Source organism: Camellia sinensis, chromosome 11 (genome assembly GCF_055761805.1).
Source record: "Camellia sinensis isolate YWXY chromosome 11, ASM5576180v1, whole genome shotgun sequence".
Classification (NCBI taxonomy): domain Eukaryota; kingdom Viridiplantae; phylum Streptophyta; class Magnoliopsida; order Ericales; family Theaceae; genus Camellia; species Camellia sinensis.
The window spans coordinates 65792294-65813149 of NC_138971.1; the positions used below are offsets into that span (position 1 = coordinate 65792294).

At 40.1% G+C, this 20856-nt stretch overlaps 1 protein-coding gene across 1 annotated transcript; it reads right to left on the reverse strand.

Annotated features, from left to right (window-relative positions):
* Positions 1–5759: 5759 nt before the first annotated feature.
* LOC114276952 (vacuolar protein sorting-associated protein 41 homolog) lies at positions 5760–14121 on the reverse strand. Its single transcript, XM_082895085.1, has 11 exons — positions 14037–14121; positions 10018–10043; positions 9348–9483; positions 9190–9280; positions 8184–8286; positions 7112–7213; positions 6939–7038; positions 6701–6852; positions 6550–6612; positions 6311–6376; positions 5760–6109 (listed from the first exon to the last, which is right to left on the reverse strand). The coding sequence occupies exons 1-11, from the start codon at positions 14119–14121 to the stop codon at positions 5795–5797; spliced, it is 1239 nt and encodes a 412-aa protein (XP_082751211.1). The 3' UTR covers positions 5760–5794.
* Between the last annotated feature and the right edge of the window lie 6735 nt (positions 14122–20856).

The window sequence follows — 20856 nt, forward strand, 5'->3', positions numbered from 1 at the left end:
GGTGTTTGAGGTGTTCGATGGGCCGCCTCGTGGCTGTTGCACGATTCTAGTCTCCGAGGGCCTATTTTCAAGCTTAAGTGTTAAAAAATGCATTTTTGGACTTAATTTTCGAATCGGGAGTCCCGTGCTTGTTCCTTAAGTTTCCACAACTTAGTTTGGTCCCTCCTGAGGTGTTTGAGGTCTTACCAAGGCCGTCTCGTGACTGTTACACAATTTTGGCCGCCGAAAGGCCCATTTTCAACGTTAAGTGTGAAAACATGTATTTTTGGACTTAGTTTTCAAATCGAGAGTCCCATGCTAGTTCCGTAAGTTTCCACAACTCGCATTGGTCCCTCCCGAGGTGGTTGAGGTGTTCCCCGGGCCGTCTCGTGGCTGTTGCACGATTTTGGCCTCCGATGGCCTATTTTCAAGGTTAAGTGTGAAAAAGTGCATTTTGGACTAAGTTCTCGAACCGGGGATCCCGTGCTAGTTCAGTAAGTTTTCACAATTTACTTTGGTCACTCCCGAGGTGTTTGAGGTGTTGCCCAGGCCATCTCGTGGCTGTTACACGATTTTGGCCCCCGAAGGTCAATTTTCAAGCTTAAGTGTGAAAAAGTTTGTTTTTGGACTTAGTTTTCAAACCGGGAGTCCCGTGCTAGTTTTGTAAATTTCCCAAGTCAGACTGGTCTCGCCTGAGATGTTTAAGGTGCTCCCCGGGGCGTCTCGTGGCTGTTGCACGATTTTAGCCTCCGATGGCCTATTTTCAAGCTTAAGTGTGAAAAAGTGCAATTTTGGACTTAGTTTTCGAACCAGGAGTCCCTTGCTAGTTTCGTAAGTTTCCACAACTTACTTTGGTCCCTCCTGAGGTGTTTGAGGTATTACCCGGCCCGTCTCGTGGCTGTTACACGAATTTGGCCAGCGAAGCCCTTTTTTCATGCTTAAGTGTCAAAACGTACAATTTTACACTTAATTTTCAAATAGGGAGTCCCGTTCTAGTTCCGTAAGTTTTCATAACTCACATTGGTCCGTCCCGAGGTGTTACCCAGGCTGTCTCATGGCTGTTGCACGATTTTGGCATCCGATGGCCTCATTTCAGGTTTAAGTGTGAAAAAGTGCATTTTTGGACTTAGTTTTCAAACCGGGAGTCCCATGCTAGTTCTGTAAGTTTCCACAACTTACTTTGGTCCCTCCCGAGGTGTTTCAGGTGTTACACAGGCCGTCTCCTGGCTGTCACACGATTTTGGCCCCCGAAGGCCTATTTTCAAGCTTAAGTGTGAAAAAGTACATTTTTGGACTTAGTTTTCGAACCGGGAGTGCCGTGCTAGTTCTGTAAGCTTCCACAACTGACTTTGGTCCCTCCTGAGGTGTTTCAGGTGTTACACGGGCCGTCTCCTGGCTGTCACACGATTTTGGCCTCCGATGGCTTATTTTCAAGCCAAAGCGTGAAAAAGAGCATTTTTGCACTTAGTTTTCGAATCGGGAGTCCCGTGCTAGTTCTGTAAGTTTCTACAACTTACTTTGGTCCCTCCCGAGGTGTTTGAGGTGTTACCCGGGCCGTCTCGTGGCTGTTACACGATTCTGGCCGCCGAAGGCTAATTTTCAAGCTTAAGTGTGAAAAGGTATATTTTTGGACTTAATTTTCAAACCAGGAGTCCCGTGCTAGTTCCGTAAGTTTCCAAAACTCACATTGGTCCGTCCCGAGGTGTTTGAAGTGTTACCCAGGCCTTCTCGTGGTTGTTGCAAAATTTTGGACTCTGATGGCCTATTTTCAAGTTTAAGTGTGAACAAGTGCATTTTTGGATTGAGTTTGCGAGCCGGGAGTCCTGTGCGAGTTCCGTAAATTTCCACAACTTACTTTGGTCCCTCCCGAGGTGTTTGAGGTGTTACCCAAGCCGTCTCGTGGCTGTTGCACGATTTCAGCCTCCGTTAGCCTATTTTCAAGCTTAAGTGTGAAAAACTGCATTTTTGTACCTGATTTTCGAACCGGGAGGCCCATGCAAGTTCTGTAAGTTTCCACAACATACTTTGGCCCGTCCCAACGAGTTTGAGGTGTTACCTAGGCCCTCTCGTGGTTGTTGCACGATTTTGGCCTCAAATGGCCTATTTTCAAGCTTAAGTGTGAAAAAGTACATTTTTGGACTTAGTTTTCGAACCGGGAGTCCCGTACTAGTTCCGTAAGTTTCCAAAACTTACTTCGGTCCATCCTGAGGTATTTGAGGTGTTACCTAGGCCGTCTCATAGCTGTTACCTAATTTTCGCTCCCGAAGCACTATTTTCAAGCTTAAGTGTGAAAAAGTGCATTTTTGGACTTAGATTTCAAACCGGGAGTCCCGTGCCAGTTCCGTAAGTTTCGACCACTCACATTGGTCCCTCCTGAGGTGTTTGAGGTGTTCGATGGGCCGTCTCGTGCCTGTTGCACGATTTTCGCCTCCGAGGGCCTATTTTCAAGCTTAAGTGTTAAAAAATGCATTTTTGGACTTAATTTTCGAATCGGGAGTCCCGTGCTTGTTCCTTAAGTTTCCACAACTTACTTTGGTCCCTCTTGAGGTGTTTGAGGGCTTACCAATGCCGTCTCGTGACTGTTACACGATTTTGGCCCCCGAAAGGCCCATTTTCACGCTTAAGTGTGAAAACATGTATTTTTGGACTTAGTTTTCAAATCGAGAGTCCCGTGCTAGTTCCGTAATTTTCCATAACTCACATTGGTCCCTGCCGAGGTGGTTGAGGTGTTCCCCGGGCCGTCTCGTGGCTGTTACATGATTTTGGCCTCCGGTGGCCAATTTTCAAGGTTAAGTGTGAAAAAAGTACATTTTTGGACTTAGTTTTTGAACCGGGAATCCAGTGCAAGTTTCGTAAGTTTCCACAACTTAATTTGGTCACTCCCGAGGTGTTTGAGGTGTTGCCCGAACCATCTCGTGGCTGTTACACAATTTTGGCCCCCGATGGTCAATTTTCAAGCTTAGGTGTCAAAAAGTGCATTTTTGGACTTAGTTTTCAAACCGGGAGTCCCGTGCTAGTTTTGTAAATTTCCCAACTCAAACTAGTCTCTCCTGAGATGTTTGTGGTGTTCCTAGGGGCGTCTCGTGGCTGTTGCACGTTTTTGGCCTCCGATGGCCTATTTTCAAGCTTAAGTGTGAAAAAGTGCATTTTTGGACTTAGTTTTCGAACCGGGAGTCCCTTGCTAGTTTCGTAAGTTTCCACAACTTACTTTGGTCCCTTCGGAGGTGTTTGAGGTGTTACCCGGCCCATCTTGTGGCTGTTACACGAATTTGGCCATCGAAGGCGTTTTTTCATGCTTAAGTGTGAAAAAGTACATTTTTAGACTTAGTTTTCAAACCGAGTGTCTCGTGCTAGTTCCGTAAGTTTTCATAACTCACATTGGTCCGTCCCGAGGTGTTAGAGGTGTTACCCTGGTTGTCTCATGGCTGGTGCACGATTTTGGCCTCCGATGGCCTAATTTCAAGTTTAAGTGTGAAAAAGTGCATTTTTGGACTTAGTTTACGAACCGGCAGTCTCGTGCTAGTTCCGTAATTTTTCACAACTTATTTTGGTCCCTTCCGCAGTGTTTGAGGTGTTACCCAGGCCGTCTCGTGGCTGTTCCACGATTTTGGCCTCTGATGGCCTATTTTCAAGCTTAAGTGTGAAAAAGTGCATTTTTGGACATAGTTGTCGAACCAGGAGTCCCGTGATAGTTACGTAAGTTTCCACAACTTAATTTGGTCACTCCTAAGGTGTTTGAGGTGTTACCCGAGCCATCTCATGGCTGTTACACGATTTTGGACCCCAAAGGTCAATTTTCAAGCTTAAGTGTGAAAAAGTGCGTTTTTGGATTTAGTTTTGAAACCAGGAGTCCCGTGCTAGTTTCGTAAATTTCCAAACTCACACTAGTCTCTCCCGAGATGTTTGAGGTGTTCCCCGAGCCGTCTCATGGCTGTTGCACGATTTTGGCCTCCGATGGCCTATTTTCAAGCTTAAGTCTGAAAAAGTGCATTTTTGAATTTAGTTTTCGAACAGGGAGTCTCGTGCTAGTTTCGTCAGTTTTCACAACTTACTTTGGTCCCACCCGAGGTGTTTGAGGTGCTACCCGGCCCGTTTCGTGGCTGTTACACGAATTTGGCCACCGGAGGCCTTTTTTGAAGCTTAAGTGTGAAAAAGTACATTTTTGGACTTGGTTTTCAAACCGCGAGTCCCGTGCTAGTTCCGTAAGTTTTCAGAACTCACATTGGTCTATCCCGGGGTGTTTGAGTTGTTACCCAGGCTGTCTCATGGCTGTTGCACGATTTTGGCCTCCGATGGCCTAATTTCAGGTTTAAGTGTGAAAAAGTGCATTTTTGGACTTAGTTTACGAACCGGGAGTCCCGTGCTAGTTCTGCAAGTTTTCACAACTTATTTTGGTCCCTCCCGAGGTGTTTAAGGTGTTACCCATGCCATCTCGTGGCTGTTACACGATTATTGCCCCCGAAGGCCTATTTTCAAGCTTAATTGTGAAAAAGTGCATTTTTGAACTTAGTTTTAAAACCGGGAGTCGCGTGCTAGTTCCGTAAGTTTCCACAACTGACATTGGTCCCTCCCGAGGTGTTTGAGGTGTTCCCTAGGCCGTCTCGTGACTGTTCCACGATTTTGGCCTCCAATGGCCTATTTTCAAGCTTAAGTGTGAAAAAAATGCATTTTTGGACTTAGTTTTCAAGCTGGGAGTCCTGTGCTAGTTCTGTAAGTTTCCACAACTTACTTTGGTCCCTCCCGAGATGTTTGAGGGATTTACCTAGGCTGTCTCATGGCTGTTACACAATTTTGGCCTCCGAAGGCCTACTTTCAAGCTTAAGTGTGAAAAAATACATTTTTGGATTTAGTTTTCAAACCGGGAGTCTCGTGCTAGTTCCGTAAATATTCACAACTCACATTGGTCCCTTCTGAGGTGTTTGAGATGTTCCCCAGGCTGACTCGTGGCTGCTGCACAATTTTGGCCTCCGATAGCCTATTTTAAAGCTGAAGTGTGAAAAAAGTGCATTTTTGGACTTAGTTTTCAAACCGGGCATCCCGTGCTACTTTTGTAAGTGTCCACAACTCACATTGGTCCCTCCTGAGGTTTTTGAAGTGTTACCCGGGCTGTCTCATGGCTGTTACACGATTTTGGCCCCCGAAGGCCTATTCTCAAGCTTAAGTGTGAAAAAGTTCATTTTTGGACTTAGTTTTCAAGTCGGGAGTCCCGTGCTAGTTCCGTAAGTTTCCACAACTCACATTGGTCTCCCCTGAGATGTGTGAGGTGTTCCCCGAGCCATCTCGTGGCTGTTACACGATTTTGGCCTCCGATGGCTTATTTTCAAGCTTAGGTATGAAAAAGTACATTTTTGGAGTTCGTTTTCGAACCGGGAGTCCTGTGCTAATTCCGTAGGTTTCCACAACTTACTTTGGTCCCTCCCGAGATGTTTGAGGTGTTACCCAGGCCGTCTCGTGGCTGTGACACAATTTTGGCCCCTGAAGGCCTATTTTCAAGCTTATGTGTGAAAAAGTACAATTTTGGATTTAGTTTTCGAACCGGGCATCCCGTACTAGTTCAACAACATACTTATAGCACTACCACATCCCATGATTCGAAATATCACCATTTCCAATAGAAGTATCTTTCCATAGAATGTTCTGAAGACTTTAATAGTTCCAACATCTACAAGAAGGTAGATTCTGGCAAAAAAGGTGCACTTATTGATGGAGCTCACTAGTGGATGTCCTCACACTCCACTGTTGCCATTACAAAAGATTAATTTAGATGATAATATTTAGCCATTATGCAATTCTTTTTATTTATGCACATCAATTTTCATCCCATGAGCCTCTTCTGATTCAATCTCCCCATCACTCCAAAAGTTAAGAACAAAACCAACTCTAGTGTGAAAGCATTTTCTAATATGAATTTAATTCTCTTTCTGCATACCTGCATATCATGGAAATCCCTTCCAGCATGCGAGTTAGCTTCAAATAGCGAAAGCAGATACAGATGTAAAAAGTATCTAGAATCACACTTATTCCCCGTAGCCAAAAGTTGTGAAACAACTTTTGATGCAGTGATTAAGTCTCTGTGTTGGGTCAAAAACGGTACTGCACGTTTGCAATCTGTCATCATTAGTTGGACAACCTACACATTCATAGATTACAAAAGAAAGTGCTAATAAAGAAGTTTTAGTGTTCTCATTGAATTTTTCCTTTCTAGGTGACAAGTGATAATGATTACAATAAGAACAACAGAAACAAAAAGCAAATCAAGGAAATGGGCAATTTCAAGCTTAGATATGATACGAACCAAAAAAAATCACCTAATGTTGTAACATACATATACCTTTTCACGAAGAGCATCATGTAAGTTATGTTTTTCGAGAAAGTCAAATATATCTGGCTTCATAAGCTGAAGAATAAAAGAAAATTAAATAAGGAAACAACCAAGTTAATGTCAAGAAACTAGTATAGTCAGAGCTTGATTTTGCAGAGCATCATGTAAGTGTATTCAGTAGTGTAACTACTTTAAGCTGTCGCTGGTTTTCTGCGTAAACTATGTAAGACTCCATATAGAGCAATTACATCAGCATATAGTGCAAAAGCTTTCTCGTACCGTCCATCAGTTACATATAACTCTGCTAGTGCCTGACATGGTAAAGTAATTCATAATGGAAAAGACGTAATAATAACCAAAATTCGTAATCAATATCAAGATGACAATGTTCATACCGACCTCTCCTAGTGCATCAGTCATGGATGAAGTATTAAGCTGAGGTCCTATGGCTGAGATAACAGGCAAGGCAGAATAAATTACAGGAGGCCAACATTTGACAGTTGACAAGAGATCCTTGTGAAAAGATGGATTTGTTGTCAGAGCAACAAGAGCTACTTGTAGATGATTAACAAAAACCGCTAAGACCTTTATTTCCAATTTAGCAAGTCCAAAGAGCATATGAAGTATCAAATATTGCATACCTCATAAGCAGTATCACGTAACCTTGGGTTTTCAGTTGGTATGTATGGAACCAATACAGGATGCTGACGAAGGTGAGCAAAGTGGAAAACCCATCTGTGAGAAATAACCCACTGCTCGTTATTAAAAATAAATTTACAGGAGAGTCATACTTAATAGTATTTAGTATGTCTCCCATGCTGAAGCCGATCTTCGCAACAATTTGGGACATAATGATGCAGCTTCAGTATATTTCCTTTCCACAATCAAATGATCAAGATAGCTAGACCCCACCTACATACATAGTGGACAAATTGAAAATGTATTACTACCGATACTATAATATAATATGGAACTGTGGAAGGAAATACATAGCAAAGTTTAGCTATTGTCCACATGTACAGGAAAAAGATTTCGCAATTGAAACAATCAAAGCTGACAACAGGAGATAGTGAAAACGGCCATACTATGGCTACAAAAATGACTGTCCGAACGTCATAAATGGAAATGGCATATATAACCAATTGTCAAGGACTAGGCACCATCTTTTATCTAGAAAATGACTAGATTTTAATTTTAACCACCTCATACTTCGGGGGAGTTGGAATGCCTAATGTCGCTCTTTTATTTTTTAGAAGCACAATGCCCTTAAAAGGCTTTAATTTGGAGCCACAAAAGAGGCATGAATTTTGGTTCGTAAAGGTTTGGAGCATTGAATTATTTATGCTATGGAGGGATTTCAGTGGGTTGATCATTTTCTTGGCTTTGTTGCCGAATAAGTATTTAGGCCATAAAGGCAATTGTTTTGAATTTCCAAATGTTAGCATTTGGGGCATAAAGGCCATTATTTTGAATTTTGAAATGTTGGGCCTTAGACAAGTATCCAGTGCATTACATTGAGCATAGTTTTTGGTCCCAAAACAATATGATCCTTCTAGAACACTTTCAAACTATTCATGCTATGAACATATGCAACCCATATGCCTCATGAACTAGGTGATTCATGATTATAACATTAGGGATTAATTGACATATTCACAAAGTAACCCAGAATGACTAAAAATTACAACACATAAATAGCCTGCTTCCAAAAAATAAGAGAATCTAGACAATTTGTAGGTTTCTATATTACATTGTTTCCATGAAAATATGGGAAAGAAAATGTAAACATTTCATATGTAAATCATGCATCAATTACTTATTTAGTAAGTAATACAATGCAAATAAATAAATGAACTGTTAAACTAAAATCAAATAGAAATACCTCATCAAGAAGCTCACTTCGTCTCTGCCCAGCTTCAACTGCTGCTAAAGCTTTTTCGTGCCATCCATGTTGAAGAAGCCAAGAAATATGATCTTTTGCATCCCTAGCAATCAACAAGAAATTGCATTTGTAAATCAACAGAGTTTGTGATTTTTAATATGGCATAGGAGATGATATAATGGAAAAACAAACAATGCGAGCAGTAAAGGAATCAAAATTATGCTTTTAAATCCCACAATTTTTTCTATCAAGGTGAATTAAAATTTAAAGCATTCCATTTTCAGGCAATTCACTCACCATATTAAGATGACATACACTTAAATTTGTTAAATAAAAACTTCATTGAACTCACTAAAACTAATGGATGAATTCTACACTTGTCTACTTAAGCACCCCCCAACCAACTGGGACACCTATCTGCTCATGCACCTTCTTAATTTGCTTCACAATTTTCTTATTTTTCAATTAGAACTTCCAGATTTTTTTAACTTCTATCTACCTTCTCACAAACTTGAAGTATTCATATTTAGATATCCATAAATGGTGAGGAGTCTATGCTTAATTGGAATTCTAAAGATACTACATTTGGTGAGCAGACATATGAAAAAGATGAGAAGCGGGGAAGAACTTTAAACAGATAACTCCTAATGTTTGCATAATAATCATCTCATGAACTAAACTTGACAGATAGCATTAAGCAGTGATTGGATTCACAAGTCCGAAAAAAATGTCTTCTTACTTTATAGATAAGATAGCATATAGATTGATATAATTAACGATAATGCTAAAAACAACCTTAGGGCTGTTATTAGTGTTGAAAAATGTGTAAAGTGTATTGAAATATGTAAAAAGTGAAAAAAAAATATGAATGTATTTTGGATATGTGAAAAGTGTATTCGGATTATAAATATTCTGGCCTTTTGTGATGTAATTAATTATCAATAGGAAAATTACATACTGACATTCTATTAAAATAAAAACTAAGGAAAGATAAAATTGAACTAACCTAGGTTTTGCAATAACTACATCCTTTGGGGATACAATATAGTATAATGGCTTATCACCAGCCGCCCACTGCCCACCTACATAGCTGCTACCTACATAAAAATGCATAAGTATTACCACCATTTGAATGCAAATTCATAAACTCTTGGACACTTTTACCTGAGAATGCAACATGAGCAAGGGCATAATCCTTTGCCTTGTAATGCTCAAAGCCATGGACAGGTAGCGCATCTGTTGTAAGCTCATCATTGTTCCATGTGACTACGCGCACTTCCGGTCTCTGGGCATTTCCCTGCTTACAACAAATTTCTACATCTTAACACTTATCATGTAAACTACTGACTTCTACCTATCTATATTTATATAGAAATATGATAGTGTTGTAGTACTATAGAATAAATTGAAAAAAGTAATAGAACTGAACCATAAAGGTTATTAGAGGCTTAGAAAACAGAATAGTTCATTACTCAAAGGGTCAGTGAAGGACAATATGCAGTGTCATAGAAGAGAAAAAAAAAGTTGTCAGAAGAAGATTTTGAGGCGTAAAAGGATCGTAGAAATCATAATACTAAACAACTCTGAATAATTAATAGATGAAAAGCACATAAAATTACTTCGTGAAAAGGAAGGATAGATAAAACAATCACACCAAAAATTGGCATTCCATGGGCAGAGATGCTGAAAGAAAATAGATATTGTTCATGAATCAGGAGACAATCTCTGAACTGAAGGGAAGGGGGCCTCAAAATTAAGACCCTGTAAATCAAGAAAAACCACCTAAGATAATGTGGCAATAAAGATGGTGGCTAGGGATTATAAATATGCTAGCCTTTTTTTCAATGCTACTATTAAAGTCTTCTCATATTTAAAGATAAAAATGTCTTAATTCATTCAACATCAATATTTAAAAACCTCACTCATTGCATAAAGACGAATATCATTAAGGTAGAAAACAAAAACAATCATTAAAGGACCAAAATAATTATGTTGTCCTCATACCAAAATCTAATCAACATATCAACAAAATATAGCTTATAAACATCTCAAAAAAAAAAAAAAAAAACTCCCAAACGTAACAATAAGGAACTCAATCAAATATCCTATTACTTCATCTACAATCTCCACATCCTTCGAGCTTACTATAAGATGAGTTTTGCCCTCTCTTCTTTCTGAAGACAAATGTAATAAATAAATAAAAATAATAATCAAATCCCCTAGTTAACAGAAGCACTTAAAAATGTAAGGTTAATTAATTAAACAATCAGGAAAGCCAATGGATTAAATCTTGGTTCAATACACAAGCCAATAAAAAAAATCATATAAAGAATTCAATTTCCAGAACAATGGCTTTAATTGGATTTACAAAAAGAGAAAAAAATTCACATATAAAGAAAGATGAACATTGGCTGCTAAAGTTATATATATATATATATTATATGTATCTAGAGCATATACACCAGAGAGAGAGAGCAACGGACGAAACTATTACACAGAGAGAGCATCGAGAGAGAGAGTAAGAGACTAAAAGCGGTGGTGGTGAGCCGATCGGCATAGCAGCGGTGGTGGTGAGCCGATCGGCATAGCAGCGGTGGTGGTGAGCCGATCCACACAGCAACGGCGGTGGGGAAAGGAGAGGCTAATGATCGGCAGCAAGGGAAGGAGAAACCAACGGCGGCATTGAGGAAAGGCTGTCGACGATGAGCCGATTGGCACGCCGGCAATGTGTGTGAATCGATGAAATGTTAGCAGCGACGGTGAGGAAACTCAGTCCCGTGAATGAGTATAAGGTGTGTGTGTGTGTGTGTGTGTGTGTGTGTGTGTGTGTGAAGTTTGTGTGTGTGTGAAATTAGATTTGATGGAGAAATTATTGTGTGTGCGTGTGAAATTAGGTTTGATGGAGAAATTATTGTGTGTGTATGTATGTGTATGTGTGTGTGTGTGTGAGGTCTCTGTGTATAACCAAGCATAACAGGTTTTTTTTTTTTTTTTTTTTTTTTCTTATTTAAGAAAAACAAATCTGCTTCCATAGGCGCCAATATATTTTCATTTCCCTCTAAAATATTTAGCAAATAAATCATTTATTAGTGACAAAATTATTTCTTCACCAAAGATAAAAATATTGGCCACAAAAATAGTTTTGTCACTAAATGATATTAAAATATTAAAAATTATTGGTGACAAAAATATATTCGTCATTAATAATTTTATAATTGGTGACCAATTGTTTCGCCACCAAAAGTCTCAAAACTTTGGTACGCTCCGAAAAAATAGTGGGAAAATCTTTGGTGACAAAAAAAATATAAATAATGAAAAAAAATAATTTTGTCACCTAATTTTTTTATTATGTATTTAGATTGGTGACGAAATTTTATTTTTGTCTCTAAAAATGGTACATTTTGAGACGAAATATTATTTTCGTCATTAAAAGATACGTATTTTGTGACAAAATTTATTTTCATCATTAGTTTTCATCTTTAAAGACTATTTTTGTTGTAGTGTTACTCCTTGGACGGCCGAGGCTGCATCAAGTGAAGGCTGTCGCTTCCACCCTACACCAGATGCTGAAATACCCCCATGGGAATGGGGTAGCAATTGTTTTTGGAAACTCTTCCATACATCCGCCGCCAAAGGTTACTATGCCAATCTTGGAAATTGCACATGGCGAAGTGGATGTCTTCCTGTATGGGTTCACCTTGGCTGAGGCTCGGGTACTGCAAGATCTTCTAGCTGTTGATGAGGGCCTGTATGTCAGTGCCCAATCTATTTACCTCATAAATAAGCTTCAACATATACCCGAAATGGGATTAGAAAGGAGTGGCCGGAAGGGCGTCGCTGAATTGGCCGAAGTGCCACACAATCCTCATACCTTTGGCCTAGGTTACACACCTACCAAAGAGGATTGGGTGAGAAAAGGAAAAGAGATTGCTGGAAGAGCCAAGGCTAAACAAGCTGGGAAGCACTATGAGTTACTACATAGACCTATCCAAGGAACCCTGAACGGACGCTTTGTCTGGGAAGGGGAAGATTTCCCGTTTTGCGGCTTTCTAGAGTGTGGAGAAGTGGTTCGAAAATACTCTTCAGGTCCTGGAGGGTGCTTGTGATCCACAGCTAGTCACTTGAAAAAGAATGAACACTCCGGTCGGGGGTACCAGAATTAGCACTCCGACAATTAAGTCAGTAACTACTCTCTTGGTTGCTTCTTTCTTAAGTTAAGCTTACTTGTTCTCACATACCTTTCTTTAGTTGATGTTCTTCTATTTATATCTTTTCTTGGACTTCAGGGTTGGGCCCACCTTTAATCCATCATGTAATTATTTATTCGGCTCTTTTTGTTGCAAAATGCTTTCCACTCGGCTCCTTGATCAACTGGCTACATGGCCGATTAGGATACTGGGTTTGTATAAGACGAGGTCGAACAAAATGTATATATCTTGACTCCCCAAGTTCACTTATTCGGCCTCTTTGCATCCCCTAATACTCGGCCCCCACAATTGCCCCCCAAACACTCCGCTAACAACAGTTAGATGTTGTGTTTGGTTTTGAACTTGAAAAGTCAGAGCCGAAATTCGGCGGCTAACCTCATTCCAACGCGAATGTCAGAGCTCACACGTCTTTCGGTGATCATTACAACTTCCCGCCCCTTTGTATGCTTTTTCCATTTATGGTGATATAAAATTTTGTTGTCTTTTCTAATGCACACTAATTTCTGAATACTTGAAGCTCTTGGTGTGTCTTTCGATTCGCCACTACAACCTCCTTTTATCCCTCATTGTTTCCTTCGCTTCTTGTAAGTTCTCTTCCTCTCTACTTCGAATCCCTTTTCCTGGTTTGTTTTTAATTTAACGTACTTCATAAACTGACGAAAATGGCAAAGCATTTGAAAGACCTCCTTTCTGCGGATCGAGTCTCTCGCTTTCGACGCCATTTTTCCATCCCTGATGACGTCCGTCTGTCACTTGTGACAGACAACACCCTTGATATGGAGAGGGCTAATGAAAGCACAATCGTCTTCCCTCTCTTATCAATTGCAGACGGCAGAGTCTGTTTCCCCCTTCACCCATTCCTTAGCGCCGTCATTCGCCATTGGGGTCTAATCCCTTCCCAACCTAATGTAAGCTTTTTCCGAATCACAATGGGAATTATAGAGTTAAACCGTCGCCTTAGGATTAATCTGGGCATACCTGTTATTCGGCATTATTATGCCTTGGCCAAGTCTTCTGGCCGGCATGGCCACTATTTCTTTAGGGCCAAGGACACCGACCATCAATTAGTGACTATGCTTTGCAGCTCTGGCAAACGAGTCGATGATATCATGGTCGTTGTCCGAGGTAACTGGGAATTTGGTGAAGGCGAGGACCGCCTTGATCCTATACCTAGATGGAGAGGCGAACTAGGTGGCCACAACCCCTTGTGTTTATTTTTCTTATATTTACTCGACTTTCTCTTTGAGGTCTCATGGTTTTACTTGTGCAGGAAACGATTTGAAGAAAGTTTTGGTTTCAACCGACGATGCCGTTCTGACAAAAATTAAAGTCGTGCTCCAATACTTTGGCCGTCCGAGCCATCAGAAACAAGGGAGGGCAACCCACATTCTTCTTCGATACGAGCCAACGTACACAACATTTTCGGCGGCAGAAAACATCCCAGTTCCGAGGGGTGAAGATTTTCTTACGGCCCTCATCTAAACCAACTTCAAAAACTTGAGGCAAGTTGGTTTGGGTGGATCCGACTCGGAGCAGGCGGAGGTAGCTGAGGAGGTTTCTAACTCGCCAAACCCGTCTGAAGCCGAAGTAGATGAGGCTTTGAAGTTGGACTTTGAGAAAGTCGGCCTCAATTCATCCAACCCACCTTTCACCTCAGGCCAAGGGGACGTTTCCTTCGATGACATCTTTACAGGTTTAGAAGACCTTCCCAGCACGTACCCTGAGGACATGGCTGGGTTGTCACTCACACAACTTGCCAAGAAGAAAAACGCTGAAAGAATGGCTGCCCGGCGGTGTCATGACCCGAACCCGCCCCTATGGGTTAAGGACATAACCGGCCAGTAATCCTGAGATTACCTATGGCCTCAAACCAAAATAGACATAACTCATCAGAATAAATGGGCCAAACGGAAGCAAAATTTAAAACTTTGTCCATAGAGCTGTGCTTACATGGCACATCAAATAAACCAACATATGTACGTTAATAACTCACAATAGAAATACAGTACCATAAAGTTCTGTACAGACAGGATCATCCAAAACTATGTCAACCCATGAAAACTATATACAGACATGTTCAAAGACTTCGCCATCATGACAACACAAAACAAAATGACAAAAACGCGAAGACGGGTCTCGTGCGTGAGACACAAGGGCTGACTCTCCAAAAACTTGGGTTGTTTCACACAGGCTTCACTGAGGCTGGGTCTGAACCTCTCCTGGCTCACCTACAAATACATGAATGAGCGTGAGCGATAGCCCAGTGAATAATATCAAATACAAAAGTTATACAAACGATATGTAGAACAACAAGCTTCAAACGGCCTTGGGCCCAAATTCATATTTTTATTTAGTATATATACACAATTTAAGTCGTATGACTGCGATTCCTAACAAACTAGCCTTTGGCCCATTCAAATTTTCATTTGTGTCAAAACAGCCTTCGGCCCATTCATTCATGTCGAAACGACCTTCGGCCCATCCGTTCATGTCAAAACGGCCTTCGGCCCATTCATTCATTCTTGTCAAAATGGCCTCTGGCCTAATCATTTGGTATAGTTAACATTGTCCACCAATCGAATCAATGAACTTATAAAACTTACATAGAAGTAAGCAATTTGACAACAACATATTTCAGATATCTCTGTTAAGATATTACTCACAGTGATCGATTGGTTGGTCTGCCCTGGAGCTCGACCCTACACATTCCATGAACACAAAAGGGTCACAAACAAGTCGATCCGTTCTAAATTCACATTTTCCTCTTTAAGCTTCATTCTTATCTCTTTAACTTAATTACAATGTTCAATGCATGCCTAAGAGTACTTGGAAGTGAAAGAGAACAGAAAATGAAACACAGAATGTCTTTTCAAAATTTCAAAAAACAGGGTCCCCGCTCGAGCATGGACTTCCCCGCCCGAGCAGACCCAAGAGGCCTGCAAAAGTACTGGACGCATCAAATTTACGCTCAAGTGTGAGTGTGGACGTGCCCCGAGGGCTTATGCTTTTCCACAGTTCAGACTCAATATGTCACGGTTCTGAATCAAATCTCACAATGCTCGATGTGAGATTGATAAATCACCCAAGAGTCCAAATCCAGCAAATCGTTTTGGAAAACTAATTTTTATGAAAGAAGTGCTAAACATGGACTGCTTTTCCAGATACAGAGTCGCCACCTAAATATTTTATTTTGGGGGAATTTAGGAAACCCTGACTCGTGCCTAAGGCCATGTGTCCATCATCACCAAAGTTGCCTCGGCTCGGGAACATGGGTACGATTGGGGAAGGTCATCTATGAGCACCCCCGCTCGCCCGATCAAAGATCGGCCACTACTGAACATGATATCTTGTTTTTGAAAACACACGTGTTCTTATTCCCGTTAATTGGCTAGAATTACTATGTGATGCTCACAACACACAAGTATAGACTAGATCGCCTAATTTGGAACAAAGCATCCCATATCCGTTTGTTTGAAAAAAATTGTTTGAGGTTTGCTACTCGCAAGTAGGCTAAAACACGGATTTCAATGAATTGGTCCAATTCAAGTAATCCAATCTTCACCCACAGGCATTCAGGCAGCTATATCACAAAAGCAAATTGTGATAACCCTGTTCCGTAATTAGCTAATTGGTCCTTATTATGAGTTTGATTATATGTTTAATATGATTTTGTGTGCCATTATGTGAAAATGTGTGATTTTGAATTTCTATCTGCTCACCGTAGGAATATCTATTTGCTTATCTGCTTTGGGAATTAAATTGAAGGCCTTATCGGCCACAGAACCCGAAATTGATTACGCCATTGTGATTGGCATAATTTTTAGAGCCTACGGTGAAGTTTAATTGAAAAATTGATTTAGACCAGACTAAGTTGATTAAATTAATGAATTAGTGCCCAATTGTTATTATTATTATAATGAAATTAGTGGAGAGTGTTGTAAAAAGGCACTATACACTCAAAATCCCTCCTGCTTATCATTTGGCTGATTTTGGCTCCAAGCGAGGAAGGGAGAGTCGGCTGTAGAGAGAGAGAAAGGGAGAGAATTGTGCAATTTAGCTCAAAGCTTGGTGATCTTGAAGATTATTCAAGAATTTGCTATTGATTGGAAAAATTGAGCCACTAGGTAAGCAATTGATTCTTGAATTCATGAGTGTAATGTGTAATCTTGTGTGTTCAAAGTTGATTAATGGTCAAGAACAAGAATTGAAATGAAATTGAGTTGATCATGTTGAATTGAAGGTCAATGTTGCATGCATGTGTGTAGTTGCTTTGAATTTGCGTATTTGAGCACCAAATTCCTAATCTATGTGAGTTTTTAGTTGAAGATTATGTTCTTGACCACCTCTTCATCATATAAGTTGAGAATGAGAATAATATACCACATGCATGTGCAAATTACAACGGTGTAAGTGTTGAATGCATGAAATTGTTATATTGGTAATGCGTTTGGTGGAAAATGAGCCATGCATGTGCTTGAGTCATGAAATTGAGCTCCATATTGATGTGTTTTAGTGTTGGTACCATGTTAATACAAGTATATGCGAAATTGGAGCCATAATAAGCAAGGAATGTGGTTGGAATGTCGAATTTGAGCTCAAGAACACATTCTGGAAAACCCAGAAATTTGATGTCCGCTCTAGCGGGGAAACCGCTGCTCGAGCGTGAATTTTGTGCTCCCAGTATTTTCTGCAGACCGTGATATCCGCTCGAGCGGGGAGCTATGTAAGATGGACTTTCGCTTGAGCGTCCAAGTTCCACGCTTGAGCGTAAAAATGACATAACTAGTACTTTTGCAGACCTCATGGGTCCGCTCGAGCGGGTAAGTCCACGCTCGAGCGGGGACCCTGTTTCTGAAAATTTTGTGTGATCGTTCTGTGTTTCGTTTTCCGTTCTCTTTCACTTGCAAGCACTCTTAGGCATGCATTAAGCATTGTAATTGAGTTAAAGAGATAAGAATGAAGCCTAAAGAGGAATATGTGAATTAAAGAACGGATTGAATCGTGTGTGACCCATATGTGTTATATGATGTGTAGGGTCAAGCTCCAGGTCAAATCCACGAGTTGATCACTGTGAGTAATATCTGATATCTAAAATATGTTGTTGTCCAAATTGCTTACTTCTATGTAAGTATTATAAGTTCATTGATTCATTTGGTGGACAATGACTGTTATACTAAATGAATGGGCCAGAGGCCGTTTCGATAAGAATAAATGATTGGGCCGAAGGCCGATTGACATGAATCATTGGGCCGAAGGCCGATTGACATAAATGATTGGGCCGAAGGCCGATTGACATAAATGGTTCCGTTTTGACACAAATGAAAGTTTGACATGCATGAATGGGCCAGAGGCCAGTTTGACATGCATGAATGGGCCAGAAGCCAGATTGACATGAATGAAAGTTTGAAAGGCCTAAAGGCCAGTTTGAAATGAAAGTTTGAAAGGAATAAAGGCCAGTTTGATATGAATGTTTGAAAGGGCTAAAGGCCAGTTTGAAATGAAAGTTTGAAAGGCCTAAAGGCCAGTTTAATATGGAAGTTTGAAAAGGCCAAAGGCCAGTTTGACACGAATAACAGTTTGACACTAATGAATTGGGCCTAAGGCCATATGATGTGTTTCGAACCGTAGTTACTTAACTTACATATGTCTATGTATGTATGTATTAGTAGAAATATAAATTGGGCCCAAGGTCATTTGGTCTATATTGTTCCAATGTGTATTCTTTATTTGATATTATTCATTAGGCTTTCGCTCACGCTCATTCATGTGTTTGCATGTGAGCCAAGTGAAGTCCAAACCAGCCCCAGTGAAGTCTGTATGGAGCAACTAAGGTTTTGAAGAGTCAGCCCTTGCGTCTCACGCACGAGACACTTCTTCGCCCTTTTGCCATTCCATGTTATTTTGTCATGTTGGCGAGGACTTTGGTGTACGTCCGTATATAGCTTTGTTTTGGCTGAATTAGATTTGAATGATCCTATCTGTATAGAAATTTATGTTACTATACTTTCTGTTGTGTGTTATTAACATACGTATGTATGAAATGTTATGATGTGCATATAAGCACGGCTCTATGGACAAAGTTTTAAATTTGCTTCCATTTGGCCCCTTTACTCTGATGAGTTTTGTCTCATTTGGTTTGAGGCCGTAGGTAATCCCGTGATTACTGGCCGGTTATGGCCTTAACACGTAGGGGTGGGTTCGAGTCGTGACAGAGTGGTATCAGAGCACGAGTTAATAACTCACACACTTGTCCAAAAGAGCAATAAGCGTCTAGAGAAAATCTAGGATGCATTCATATGATAAGTATGAATTTGGAAGCATCGAGAATATGCCTAACTATTTTGATATGAACGATTATGTGCTATAAGTTTGTGAATTGCTTGCATTGCAAAATATTTGAATATGTATGCTCCTTTGTATATGCATACCTGTGAATCTTTTGTATAAGGCATAATGCAAGTTTAATCAAATGTTGAAAACATATGATTATATGGGATATGAATTGTTGCACTAACGTGTACAACAAGTTTGTTTTGTTATAATGCACATACATGAACATATCATGAAAAGTTGCCTATGTGCATTCGATTCTGCAAATGGGTGTCTATGTGAAATATGAACATGATTTGAGTATATAACTACTTAGTAAATGTTCAGCATGCGATATCTGATAAGTGTGCAATCATCTGTTACGTATGTGATTAAATGTGCCTATGTGTGAATGTATGCATGTGTATCTGTGTTTATTTTGTATTGGGCATTCCATTGTTTGGCAAGGTTTAATAAGAATTTGTGTAGAGTGTGGATAAATTAAGGGCATACGAGCTAGACTGGAAAGAATAGTACAAGAAATGGCCGAGATCTTAAGACAACAATGCAGTTGTCGCTATGGCAAGAACCTTTGCCACCACCAGTGTAAGGAACACCGAGGAGTTTGTTATCAGATCTCTGGGGTTCGTTATAGGTGTGGTAATGTGGACCATATGGTAAGGAACTGTCCCCAAACTGAACAAAATGTGAATAAATCTTTTGTCTCAGCTAGATTCGTACCAATGGTAGGAATTGCTAGTCGAGATACCGTAATTGCACTCGTCTCAGAAAGTACTCAGAATGCTGTAACCGTTATTCCAGGTATCTATACCGTTTATGAATGAATGCCTATATGTGATTGATTCTGAATTAGTGCATGTGTACACCTTTGCTTGGGGTATTGTTTGATTCGGATCAACATTCCCTTTCATAATTGCTGCCTGTGTGTTTGGATTGGTTAGACCCACAAGATCGGGACTGTATTTATTGAATATATATGCGCTCCATTTGGGAAATTGTGAAATACGTATAGGGATATTGATTGACTCTGTGATTGTGTGACCGAGTTGAGCACCCTAAAGGACAAACTCTGAAATTCCGAGATCATGTATTCTGATTGGTAGGAAATTGACTGGACTATGTGACTATATTAAGCATGACTCGTCAACCTATGTTTTGTGACTGATTTGGAACTTCTGCGTGACAAATCCTATATTATGAGTAATCGAAGAACTTTGTTTAATGGGTTACTGTGTACCGTGTGCTTGCATCTAAGACTTATTTGAGAACTGCTATATTGATTATGATACATATCATCTGATATGAATAATTGCACGTATATGTAACTACACCGGAACTTATGTGGACAATGCCATATTGTACCTGACTTGAGATACCTTGTTATGACCAGTTGTGATGAACTTAGGACAGTTGTGAAACTATCAACCATGTACCCTATTTGGGAAGACTTTTATCTGATTCGATCCGATAGAACCTTTGTCTGATATTACCTTGATAGAACCCTCATTGGATATGATTTGAGGGGACCTTTGTTTGATTTAATTTGACAAGACCTTTGCCTGGATTGATTTAGTAAAACCCTCTATCTAATTTGATTTTGTAGAGGAGGATTAAGGATTGCTTGTAAATAAATAGCCAGATTATTCTTGGCAGAAAAACTGATAGACCCAAAAATTTGAATCCGTTTGGAATGCTTGACTCATTTGAAAGACCTTTTGTGGGCTATCAACAGACCGATCTAACCATGAACACTATGAAGAACTGACCTATAGTTGTTGAAGACATACTTGTTACAAGTGAATGGGATTGAGCAAATCCAGTGATTGCGAGTTTTATGGAATAATGCTTGTGTATTGTCACATTCTTATTTGTTTGATGCTATGAGAATCGATGGCGGCAGATTGATTTGACTATAAGCAGTACTGAACATTTATCCTTGATTGATCATAATATGTTTTGTATGGGAGAGTAGTTACTTCAGCGTTATCGAATTTTGGGAAATCAGATTATGGTGAGTGGTATTATGTTTGTTTTGATGACATTCTTGGGGCGTCCTTTCGTGCTACGGGACGTTAAGCCTATGTACCACCTTTGTTGAGTCATCTCTTTTGCCACCGACGGTTTTGTACGGGTGG